Raw genomic sequence first — 12,701 nt, forward strand, 5'->3', positions numbered from 1 at the left:
CGTCAGCTCGCCTCGTTAAAGCAGTCAGCTGTATAAATGGATTACGTGTTGAATGAAACTGCAACCCTAGTCTCAGTTTTGGGTATCTGCTGAGCGAACAGACCGTTGTAGAAGCCGGGATCCTCTCAGGTGAGCTGGGCTGGGTGATTGTGGGCCGTTGGCGGTTTGGAGAGGGAGGTAATTGTCACTCATCTGGCTCAGGCCCACGCATCCTGCTCTCATCTGTCATCCGTATGATTACACCCCAGACCCAGCTCAGTACTCTCACCTACAGCTCTGTCCCCCATGTCCTTCAGCTACCCCTGTCCCCCCCATGTGTCTTTGTGTTACCTCTGTCCCCCACATGTCCCTGTGTTACCTCTGTCCCCACGTGTCCCTGTGTTACCCCTGTCCCCCCCATGCCCCTGTGTTACCTCTGTCCCCCATGTGTCTCTGTTTTACCGCTGTCCCCCCATGCACCTGTGTTACCTCTGTCTCCCACATGCCCCTGTGTTACCTCTGTCCCCCCCATGTCCCTGTAATACCTCTGTCTCCCACGTGTCTCTGTGTTATTTCTGTCCCCCACATGCCCCTGTGTTACCTCTGTCCCCCCACATGCCCCTGTGTTACCTCTGTCCCCCATGTGTCCCGGAGTGTACCCTCACACACACACACACACACACATCAGAGTGTATCCTCACACACACACTTCTGAGTGTACCCTCTCACACACGCACACGCACACACACACACACACACACACACACTTCTCTAAATGTGGCCTCGTGCTCATGGGCACAGACAAAGCTGCGGTCAGTGAGGTAGACCTAAAAAATCTGAATGGAAATGCCGAAGGTCAGGAGGGATCGCACAGAGCCTGAGACAGAGACAGACAAAGGAGCGAGGAGAAGAGACGATCATTAGCATTTTTACATCTTCCTAACGGTCACCTCTTACCCTGATTTCGCCTCGTGGCACAAAGCCCTGTGTTTTGCCACATTTTCACGTCATAGACATGACAGAACATGCGTTTTTTAGAGCTGAGTCTACCTCTGTTTCAGGCTGTTTCACCTTGACTTGGGGGCGGGGGGGTTGAAGTAGGATTTCAAAGAGAAGCAGACAGAAGTGGGGGGGGGGGGCAGAGGGAGTAGGAGGGGGTAGCCGTTTGGGTTGGGGGAGTAATTACACATGTCTGTTGCCAACGGGGGGGTGGGGTGGGGAGGGCCTCTGTGCATTTGTTTGGGTATTTGGGGTGGGGGAGAGGTGCGGGCGAAGTGGCAGGGGGAACAGTTAAAACAACAGCTGCATCCCAAAGGGGGAGGTTGGGGGCTTATTGATTCGGGATCGGGGGTATAATTACATTTTGGAAAGAAGTAAGGGCAGGGGCGTGCTGTGCTCTGGGAGGCATGAATACATTAGCGCTGGGGATACCGGGGGAGAGGGGCGGGAAGGAGCTGCAGGGATGCAGTGAGAGAGTGGGGGAGAAGGAGAAGAGCAGTGTCCTTCAGTTATTGAACCTGGATGGAGACGTAGTGATTATTTGCGTGCCAGAGGGTATTGGCACTAGACTGGGCTCAGTGTGCCTTTGTGTCTTGTGTGAACTTTGGTAGCTGTTCCTGCTGCATTGTGTAGTCTTTACATTACATTACATTACATTACATTACTGGCATTTGGCAGATGCTGTTATCCAGAGCGACATACAGTTGATAAGACTGTTAAAGGGTTAAAGGCCTTGCTCAAGGGCCCAAGGGCTGCGTGGATCTTATTGTGGCTACATCGGGGATCGAACCGCCGACCTTGCTTGTCCCAGTCGTGTACGTTAACCACTGCGCTACAGGCCGCCCCCTCCTGTTTTGGAGCGGAACCGTTCCGTATGGGTCTGGATGTATACCTCTGTACCTGTAACCCCAGCAGCTGGCACCTGAGCTGAGAGAGGCACATCCGGCACGTACGTTACCGTTCTGAACCACTGCCTCCCACTGCAGCGGATGACTCAGGCTGGCTCTGCTAACCAGACAAGTATGAATTGTGATTTACTTATGAAAGGAAAGATGAATATAAATTAATGAATTGAATTGTAGATTTGCTTTTCAGCTGAGAGCTTTTATCAGGGGAAAAAAACAGAGACATACCAGCGTTCAGTTTGCTGCTGTTTAGCTGAAGTCATTCCTCCATTGGAGGGATTTGTGAATATTATCAGTTTTCATACAGTATCTTTAATGGTTAACAAATTTCTTTACAATCTAGAGAACATTTTTTGCCTAATTACCAAGAAACATATGCGGTCAATAACTCAAAGCCATTTACAAAATGAATAACAAAGTCTTCAAGTGAAACATAAAACTGCATAGAAAATAGAGAAATGAGAAAAAGAATATTCATACAAAGCATAACAGTTTTCATGCAGTTTAGATAAGGTTTTTCACCAGCCATTCAGAGTGCGATTGGCACAATGAAAGCAACACCCAGCAGGTATACAACTGCTACAATATTTCTCTCGTATTGTCTTAGTACACATGCTCCTTCAGTTTGTATTGTCTGTTTCTCCTCTTTTAGATCATTTATATAATTTTTTCATTTCTTGTCCGTTCTTTGCTGGTTTCATTGGTGCCCTTATTAAGCACAATGACATGCAAATCCCCCAACCAAGCCCATCAATATGAAATGTACTTGAGACCCTCATCCTCAGCGGTATTCAATAGGGGGGGTGGGGGGGTGCATTCTGGGATGTTGGGTTCTGTAGTCCATCACATAGTGTACAGACTGGGCTGGCACCTGGTCTGTACCGAACTCCAGTCTTCAAATTCTTTGTTTGACATATCTATGTCTTCCCCTTTTCTAATACACAGCTGCAGCCCCCCACAGTGCCCCCCACCTCTTTTCAGTTCCCATTATAATACAGAATTAGTACATCTGGGGATTGCAATGGGGGTGTGAGTGATTAACTGCCAGTCTGTCGCCCCCTCCAATCCCGATTCCTTCCCCCCATACTCTCGTATTCAAAATACCTGCCATTTGCAGCTCTTAAATTTGAAAATTTGAACGATAAATTTGGCTAGGTTTAACCCTTTTAACCCTCTCAAGGTTTAATGGTTGAATGTATGCGTTTAAATTCAGCATAATCTTCATATAGCATAATGAAGTATTCGCATGGCAGACAGGTCAATGGTACAGTATCAGGATTTTGTCAGGACTGGGATAGGAGTAGGACACTGATTTAGGGCACTGATGTATTTGATGTGATGCAGGGTTCCTGGTGTATGTGAGTGTATGCAAGTGTGCATGCGTGTTCTTATGGAAAGGAAATAGATGAGAGGTACATTCTAAATGTATGTAATGTGCAACTTTCAATTTTTGTCAATTACAGCTGTGACTGGCATAACAAAAGGGATGAGAGGTGCAGTGAGAAGAATGGCTCTCAAGAATTTAATGACAAAGCGAGCCGCGGTGGCGCAACAGGCTAAGATGCAGCAGACTTGCGGTTGCAGTTTGCTGCAGTTGCACACCGGGGACCAGGGTTCGATTCTCGGTCGTGCCAAAAGCCAAGTTTGGCCGGCTCACGTGGGGCAGCAATAATTGGCTCGCTGCTCCAGAGGGAGGGACTTGGCAGGGTTATTAGATCGCCGCACAATAAGCACCTTGGGCGCCTCGGAATCATGGCAACGGGCACGAGACGAGACGGCTTGAAGAAGGCGTGTCGCTCTCATTCGGGCCGCCGAGGGACGGGGTATGGGCGGTACATCTAATACGACTACCTCCAATTGAATCAGACGAGGTACAATTGGCTACCAAATTGGGAGAAAAAGGGAAAAATCTGAAAAAATAAATAAAAAAAAATTTAATGACAAAGCGAGAATGACTCATTATTCAGGAGTACATTCTTATCCAGAGTGACTGCACATGTTGAAGTTATTATGTACTGTACCTGCTATACACATCATAGGCAGAACAACGCTGCATGAATTCAATTGGGATTGAGGTGAAAAACAGAAGCAAAGGAAAAACACTTAACTATCTAACCACAATCCTTAGCAACATCCACGCTAAAGTAAATGCAGAGCCTAGCCATGAACTGCAGAGCCAATGTGACCTTAAATCATAATGTTCACAGTGGTCGCCCCCGACCCCATGGAATGCTGCACCTTTTCAAAATCTGTGTGTTGCACTAATATACTCTTGCATTCTTTGTGGTAATATGCCAACTTATAATTATAGCAATAAATGTATGGCGTTCATAATTTTACTATGACACTTATAATAACAGAAATAGGAAATAACGTTTTGGCTTTCTGATCAAAACAGTAGCCTTGCTACACAGGCTAGTAATATAAAAAAACCCAAGTAATGATTTCTGTTATAATTTATTCATTATGAGCAAGCTAGCTAGAGCATGACATCTCGTTTTTGACCTTTTCATTCAGATTAAGCGCTTAGTATTTGAATCTCGTAATGCTACCAACAGCTGTGTAAATATCCTGATCAATAAACAAGCAAAACATCAGACACCAAAAGATGGTTGGCTCAAAGAAACAGAGTAATGATTTTGTTGTGATTCAAGCCTGGGTCATTGCCCCTTTGTAATATCTGTGTTAGTAGAATGCAGCGTATTCCTGTCCTGCATTTTGACTGTTTTTCTCCACATAGAAAACACAGAATCCTGTGTTAGCATGACCACTGGTTTATATGGTGTCAAACAGTGACCCATAAGAGCAAAGTGAGCTAGAATTTTACCACCACACTTAGCCAACTCTAACTAAGATTGATCTGTAACTATTCATGCACACATTTACATGTAATGGCAATGTATACATTTAGCAAACAGTGTTATTCAGAGTGACTTACAATACAGGAGTAAATGTATTACTCTGATACACTGGATCACATTTCACTTAACTGTGAAGTGAACAAGTCACCAGCCATTCAGAGTGCGATTGGCACAATGAAAGCAACACCCAGCAGGTATATGACTGCTACAATATTTCTCTCTTATTGTCTTAGTACACATGCTCCTTCAGTTTGTATTGTCCGTTTCTCCTCTTTTAGATCATTTATATAATTTTTTCATTTCCTGTCCGTTCTTTGCTGGGTTCATTGGTGCCCTTATTAAGCACAATGACATGCAAATCCCCCAACCAAGCCCATCGATGTGGAATGCGAAATGCCGGTTTCATCCAGGTAGCACAGTACAGGTGAAAAGCGTATGCGTTAGCGTGACGTCAGCGCAGGTCTGTGTGACCCGGGGTGGACTGGGGGCCCAGATGGAGCAGGGCCACGGCGGGGGCAGTCGGCCCCGTGGCGTAAAGACTGACGGGTCGCCACGGCAGCACTGTGCCTGTGCGCATGAGGATTATCCCCACAGACACTGATTAGTGTCCAGATTACGGCCCCTGGTTCAGCCCTATTGTTTCACTCCCCACAGCCTAATCTGTGAGCCTGAGATTACACAGACGGGCAGATTACACCAGAAGGGTGCTCCATATCAAAACACGGTACAGAAGCATGCAGTCCTGTAATAAACAATTCAGAATTAATGCATGCAATAAGAGACAATTCATGTGTCCAACACCCAATAGAGAAGCATTGTATTCTCGCATTCTGGGACGAGTGCTTTGGCTGCAGACATGTATAGCTATAAATGGGAGGGAGAGGGAACGGCAGTGTAATTATCAGCCCATATGGGCTGGGGTATTTCACCCCCATCCCAGCCACATGTGTTACAGTGCTGTAGCTGTGCATCAGCTGTGTGTGGCGATGCTAAGATATGAGGTTGTGGCTTGGGGCGACCTGTAGCGTAGTGGTTAAGGTAAATGACTGGGATCCACACGGCCGTCGGGCCCTTGAGCGAGGCCCTTAACCCTGCATTGCTCCAGGGGTGGTTTGTCTCCTGCTTAGTCTAATCAACTGTAAGTCACTCTGGATAAGAGCATCTGCCAAATGCCACTAATGTAATGTAATGTTGTAAACTGTAGATTTACTTATTGTCTAAGTCTCTTTTTTTCACCCCCGAAGTTCACAAGGGATAATTAAGCTGTACATAACTTCATTGATTTATTGCTCTGGACAGAAGAGGCTACCAACTAAACTGTGGAGGCCACATCCATGTAGTAGTTCTGTAAAATGATGTGACATTGTACAGAACAGGCAGATATGAGGTTGTAGTGTATTTGCAGCACATTTGTCCTGTGTAACTTCATTACGGGGACTTATGACGTTGGGAGCAGTGCACTTTGGGAAGTTAAAGTCTGAACAGGGAGAGTGTGGTGAGATTTTCCATTTGGGGAAAAGGGTTTTAGATTTGCACTCTGAGCTGACCTTTTTCCGAACATATTTCTCCCTTGGAAAAGGCTGTGATTGTTTTAGCATAGGCATGGGCCCTGTTGGTTCAGTGAGGCAGTACCAGGCCTGTTTATTTTGGGCTGAGTAGGGAGTTGGTGAGTATGTGTGTCTGGAGTCTGAGCGATGAATAGAGCACAGTGTGCTTGTGATTTTAATGATCTGGGAACAGGAGGGAGTGTAAGCAGGGCGTGTGTGTGTGTGTGTGTGTGTGTGTGTGTGTGTGTGTGTGTGTGTGTGTGTGTGTGTGTGTATGTGTATGCGTGTACACATTTGTGCATGTGTGTGTGTGTCTGCATGTCTGTGTGTGTGGGTGTGTGTGTATGTGTGTTTGCATGGGTGTGTGTGCAGGAAAACAAAAGGCATGTGTTTATTTCTCGCTGGGATGTTGTATATTTATGGCCGACATGTATCCGGTAATGCACTTTGCTACAGAGGGGAGAGGGTCTAACTGTCACACAGGCAGTAAGCAGAGTGGTTGGCAGTGCCTTGTGTGTGTGTGTGTGTGTGTGTGTGTGTAATTGTGTATAAGTGGTTGTCTGTGTCTGGTCTGTGTGCATATGAGCTCACAAGTCCTGGCCTGGGGCCACTGTCTGAGAGTACAAGGCCAGCCCTGTCCTGCTTAAAACACACATACACACACACACACACACACACACACACACACACACACACACACAAACACATACACACACACACACACACACACGCACACGCACACATGCATACACGCAAACACGCACACACACACATCACGCACACACAGACACACATACGCACACACACACACACACACGCATGCGCACACACACAAACAAACATATATGTACAGAGGTAATAAATATACCAGCTGCACTATGACCCAGTACACCTAGAGCCATGTACAGTCTGCTTTTTCCTCAGACGTAGTCCAGGCAGCACACACATGAATTATGAACACCCTAGCAAAACACAATGCACACCATTGACACCTATTTTATATTGACATATTTTTAATTTTTAAAGCATTTGCATGCATCTAATTGTATACTTTTTGTGTCTTATACCAAACAATCAGTCTGAAATAACAACCCCCATCCCCACTTAATTTTAGGAGGAAGTGACCTCACCATCTCCTGATCTGCTGTTTGTCCAGAACTTCGCTTTTTATAAATATTTTTTTTGCTGATGGAATGGAATTTTCAGCTGCCAAAGATATATTATTTTAACCAGCGTTTCATGAAAACAAATGCTCTTTACAGTTAACTTTTTTATCCACTCAGTTCCACCAGCTACACCATTACAAAATAAACAAAAACAGAAAAGTCTGTGTTTCAGTTTGCTTCAAGCAGAAAGTGAGTGAGTGAGAGTGAGTGAGTGAGAGTGAGAGATGAGTGAGTGACATAGAGAGAGACAGAGAGAAAGAATGTTTTTGTGTATCTAAAAGGTAAAATAGATACAGTGATATTTGGAAAGAGTACACCTTTATGTCTGTACATATACTGAAGGGCCGCTCATTATGAGAATATTGATGGATGAATGAGGCACTCTGCACTTGTACAGAAGCGTGTGTGTGTTTAAGAGAAAGAGTGTAAATGAGACAGGAAGAGAGGAACGAATGGCACGTGCATATAGATGAGCACTTATGTACTGGCACACTGCTGATACATGCTATCATCCATGCAATGTGAATGAAAAGGAGTTTAGTGCTACCAGCTGTTCCCTCGGTGTTTAAGGACCTCTCGAGGAGCACCCTTTTCATTTTCACCCCCTTTGGCTTCCCCCACCTCTTATCCACTGTTCCCCGCCACAAACACCCCCCTCCCCCTAAGCTGTGTTTATAGAGTACTTCCTGTCTGCACTGCACAGGAAGTGGGAGGCCTTTTAACAATAGGCAGGAATAAGCGAGTGTGCTAAGGGGGAAGGGGCTGAGGAGGGTGAAAGGGTAATGGGAGAAAGATAAGGGGGGTTTTCTGTGTCCCCCTGGTCCAGTGCTGCGACATGTTGGGCTGCCAGTGAGCCCAGCTCAGCACGAGCTGGACAGAGCCTCTGAGAACAGAGCTGTTGTTGCTGTGATGCAGTGATGAGTCACGAGCTTTCAAACACCGAGTCTGCGAATGAAAAACCAGCCTATCAGCCTCATGTCCTGAGCGAGCTCTAATGTAATGTCCCTAATCAAATAATAGGTGACGGGGATATTTTACACTTGTTTCTGTTCATTTACACACTCTAACTGTGCTTAGAAGCTCACATTAACTCACTCTATTAACTATGTTTTTCTCTTTAATGTTTTATTGTCTGTTCCAACACAGTACAGTGTCAGGGATTTCAGTGCTTGTGTTCCCTGGTCTAAAATGCCGCTTTAAATTACCATCTACAAGCTGTTTCAAAACATACCATGAGCTGGTCAAACCGTGTTAAGTATGGAGCTGGTCTGAACTGCTCAACCAGCTACCAGCCGTTTCAGCCTTTTGGCCTTGTATTGGTAGTGTATGGTGATGAACTGCTGGCCTTCAGCTACAAATGCTTTCACAGCCTGAAACAAATGTTTGTGTTTGTGTCTAAATGGCTGTGACTGACTCCCCAGTGCGTTGTAGTGTTACGGGAATGACTAATGTATTGATCTTCTTTTCTTTTGTGTGTTTCAGCCTGCAATGTCACCATCCACAACCGCTGTCGGGACACTCTGCCAAACTGTGCCAAAATGAAGCAGAGGGTAAGCACAACCATTCTGTCAGTAAATATTCTGAATATTTAGTATAGGATTTAGAATAACATTCAGTCCCTGTCACTGATAATAGCTGTACACAAAGATCGGGGCCTGTGTCAGAACACATTCTTAATTTGCTTTGCAGACAACTGTATCCCAGGCAATGCACATAGATTAGCATTCTTCCTTGGACATTATCCACTTGGAGTGTACAGCTGGATATGTACTAAAGTAGTTTTCTATGAGTAACTACAGCATCCCACACTGAACCTTGAGTCTTGTATAAATGTCTTTGTCTTGTAAATATACTGTAAAATGGATTGTGTGTCGAGGGTATATAAAGTTAAATTGATTTATTTGGACAGTGACACCATTTTTATTGTTTCAGTTCTGTCCTCCTGCTCGGTGCATTTGAAATAAAACAGTGAATATGAGGTTAAAGTGCAGACTGTCAGTTTCATTTGAGGGTGCTCACATCCATATCAGATGATCCATGGAGGAATTCCAGCCCCTTTCAGTACATCTAACTGTATGTCTGCCAGCCTGTTCTGTCACGAGGTGCAGATTCAGTGTGTAAATGTAAGTTGTGTCTCACTGTTGTTTTTCAGCAGCAGAAGTTGGCTTTAGTGAGGAACAGCTCCGCACTACAGAATGTGGCCCTTCGGACGAAAAGTGAGTGTGCCTTCTTTTACCTGTCCATTTTCTACTTTTACTGGAATGTCCAGTGTCCTTGCCTCGGCTTTTCCACCCACTTCTGCCACGTTGTTTGATTATTTTCCACTTGCTTTCATGCAGCTGTTCTATAGCAGTGGCAGAGGTGAAGACGTATGTCAGCACTGTATGGAGTGGTGCTGCCACCTGTTGGCCGGACCTCAGGGCTGCAGGGCACTGCCTGGACACGGCGATTTTCTAATCAGTTCTAACACTTAACATGGCTGGTGTGGTTGCTAGGGGAACGGGCCATGCCAGTCATAGCTGATGGTCATGTGTCGACATGGTCGTAATCGTAATGTGTTTCGCTATGTAACTTCGGGCTACAGCTTGGTAAACACACAACCCGTTTCTTTCTTTGCCGCTCTCTGCCTTTGTCGGTCTTGCCATGTAACCGCACGTGAAATGCTCCTGTGTCTATACGCGCGGGACCGCTAACAGAGCCCTCACTCTCTCTTTCGTCCTCTCCGCCTGCTGTCCTCTCCCCCCTCCGTCCTTCATGTTCCCGTACCTCCCTCCCTTCCGCTCCCTGCCACTCTCGCTCCCGCGCTCCTCTCCAGGCCCCATGCTGAAGGAGAGGCCCAGCTCCGCCATCTACCCGTCTGACCTGCGGCAGTCCCTGCTGGGCGCCCGCCGCGGCCGCGCCGGCCTCTCCCTCTCCAAGAGCGTCTCCACCAATAACATCGCAGGGTGAGCGGGCTGCTGGGCTGGGGGGGGGATTGGGGGGGGGGAGAGGGGGAGCGTGGAGTTTGGGGTGGATAAAAACTTTTTTTGGGGAAGGGACAAGATGATAGCCAGGCAGTGTCAGGCCTTTACCGGGTGAGAGAACAGCAGCGTTAGGCTGGAATGACACCGCACGCGGGGCCGTTTGCGTAGCAGAAGCACAGCGTGCCAGTCGAGTGTGCTAGACATAGCGTGTGCTTCGCGAGCATAGCCTCCGCGCGTAGCCTCGGCTTGTGTAACAGCTGTAATCCGCTAGGACTGGTGGCTAATGGAAGCATGCTCTGCATAGCTGCTTTACTGAACAAATATCCTTTACTAGAAGTTCTGTATTTTGGTTTAGAATGTAGGCTAACACTACATTCTAACACATTCACAGTATAGGCACGCACACACACACACATTCACGCACATGTATAAACACACACATATAGCACAACAGGTAAGATTACACTCGTCACCCTTGAAATCCTTCATTTGAATAATATGCTTATCTGGTTATGAACTGTGATGTGATGATGCTGTAGTCTAACCTGCCACAGCTCGACAGTGTGTACCAAATTGTGACCGTGTGTGTTGAGTTGGAGTGGTATGCATAGTAAAGCATTACACTGGCTGTTTGTTTCTGTCTGTGTCAGTGCATCAATCTGTACTGTGTTACACTGGACTGTAGTTCATTGGTTTTGATGTGCTGTTCTTAATTGTATCATTTTGTGTTTTGTCTTTTTTGGTGTGTCTCACCATCTGTTGGGGTCAATCCTCTTTATTCCTGCTGAACTGTGCATCTGTGTGTGTATCCCTGTGCCTTCATGCTCTCTGCATGTGCCATGTGCCTGATAACTGTGTCTGTGTGTGACCATCTCTGTGCTTATCTGTGCTTCGCTCTCTTTCGGTGTCTATCCATCCATCTTGGTTTTATTTCTGTGTCCTTGTGTGTTTTTCTCTCCATGCCACTCTGTCTGTCTGTCCATCTGTCTTGTGTTTATGTTTGTGTCTCCTTCTCTGTTTCACGGCATGTGTCTGTTTGTATATTTTTGTGTTTTCTCTGTGTGTGTCCTTCCATGTGTGTACTCCTTGCTGTTTTTGCCTGTGTGTGTATTTGTGTGCTTCTTGCTGTGTGTGTATGTGCTCCTTGGTGTGTGTATGTGTGTGTGTGTGCGCTCCTTGCTCTGTGTGTGTGTGTGTGTGCTCCTTGCTGTGTGTGTGTGTGTGTGTGTGTGTGTGTGTGTGTGCGCTCCTTGCTGTGTGTGTGTGTGTGTGTGTGTGTGTGTGCGCTCCTTGCTGTGTGTGTGTGTGTGTGTGTGTGCTCCTTGCTCTGTGTGTGTGTGTGTGTGTGTGTGTGTAGGAACCTGAATGATGACTCTCCCTTGGGGCTGCGTAGGATCCTGTCCCAGTCCACAGACTCTCTGAACTTCCGTAACCGAGCCATGTCTATGGAGTCTCTCAACGATGAAGGTGAGCAAGAAAAGGAGGAGAGAGGGAGCGGTGGAGGAAGAGTGAGGGTGTAAACGTAGGGGAGGTGGGGTGGCTGATGTGCAAGAGGGAGAGAGGGACAGGGGTACTGAGATATGAACAAAATAATTATTAATAATTGGTTGTGCTGTTCTCAGTTTTCATGAGTGTTCTTGTTCTTCCCTACCTGTCTCTCTCTCCCTCCTCCTCTCTCTCTCCCTCTCTCCCTCTCCCTCTCTCTCTCTCTCTCTCTCTCCCTCTCTCTCCCTCTCTCTCTCAGGAGAGGTGTACTATGCCTCCATGCTGGACGAGTTGGAGAGGGAGGGGCGGGACTTTGAGCTGGACTCCTGGAGCCTGGTGGTGGATTCCTCCTACCTGCAGACTCACCGTAAAGATATCATCAAGAGGCAGGATGTCATCTATGGTGAGGGCGTGCTGTTTTCTGCCTCTCTGTATATTTCATCTCTCTCTATCCGTCCCTGTCTGGGGTCCATTATGTGACCGAGGCAGTAGTAATGCTCTTTTACCCTCTCCAGTTCCTATGTAGTCTCTATGGTCTACAGCAGCTAGTAGTGCAGTTTGAACCCCTCCATTTTGTGACAGGCAGTAATGCAGTTTTCACCTCTCCATTTTGTGACACAGGCAGTAATGCAGTTGGGCCCCTCCATTTTGTGACATAGGCAGTAATGCAGTTGGGCCCCTCCATTTTGTGACACAGGTAGTAACGCAGTTTTGGCCCCTCCATGTTGTGACCCGGGCAGTAACGCAGTTCTGGCCCCTCCATGTTGTGACCCGGGCAGTAACGCAGTTCTGGCCC

At 46.7% G+C, this 12,701-nt stretch overlaps 1 protein-coding gene across 4 annotated transcripts in view; it reads left to right on the forward strand.

Moving 5' to 3' along the window:
• The window catches only part of LOC133134028 (rho guanine nucleotide exchange factor 2-like), a 64,848-nt gene that overhangs the window by 39,583 nt on the left and 12,564 nt on the right, over nt 1-12,701 (forward strand). For 3 of the 4 annotated variants that reach the window (XM_061250419.1, XM_061250410.1, XM_061250394.1), the window contains 5 exons: nt 8,940-9,007; nt 9,610-9,673; nt 10,273-10,402; nt 11,778-11,887; nt 12,165-12,308. In XM_061250419.1, the coding sequence (XP_061106403.1) occupies nt 8,940-9,007; nt 9,610-9,673; nt 10,273-10,402; nt 11,778-11,887; nt 12,165-12,308 (516 nt within the window). The remainder of the gene's footprint in view (nt 1-8,939; nt 9,008-9,609; nt 9,674-10,272; nt 10,403-11,777; nt 11,888-12,164; nt 12,309-12,701) is intronic. The other variant, XM_061250402.1, reaches the window with a different exon arrangement.

The sequence above is a fragment of the Conger conger genome, chromosome 1 (genome assembly GCF_963514075.1).
Source record: "Conger conger chromosome 1, fConCon1.1, whole genome shotgun sequence".
In the NCBI taxonomy this organism is placed as follows: Eukaryota; Metazoa; Chordata; class Actinopteri; order Anguilliformes; family Congridae; genus Conger; species Conger conger.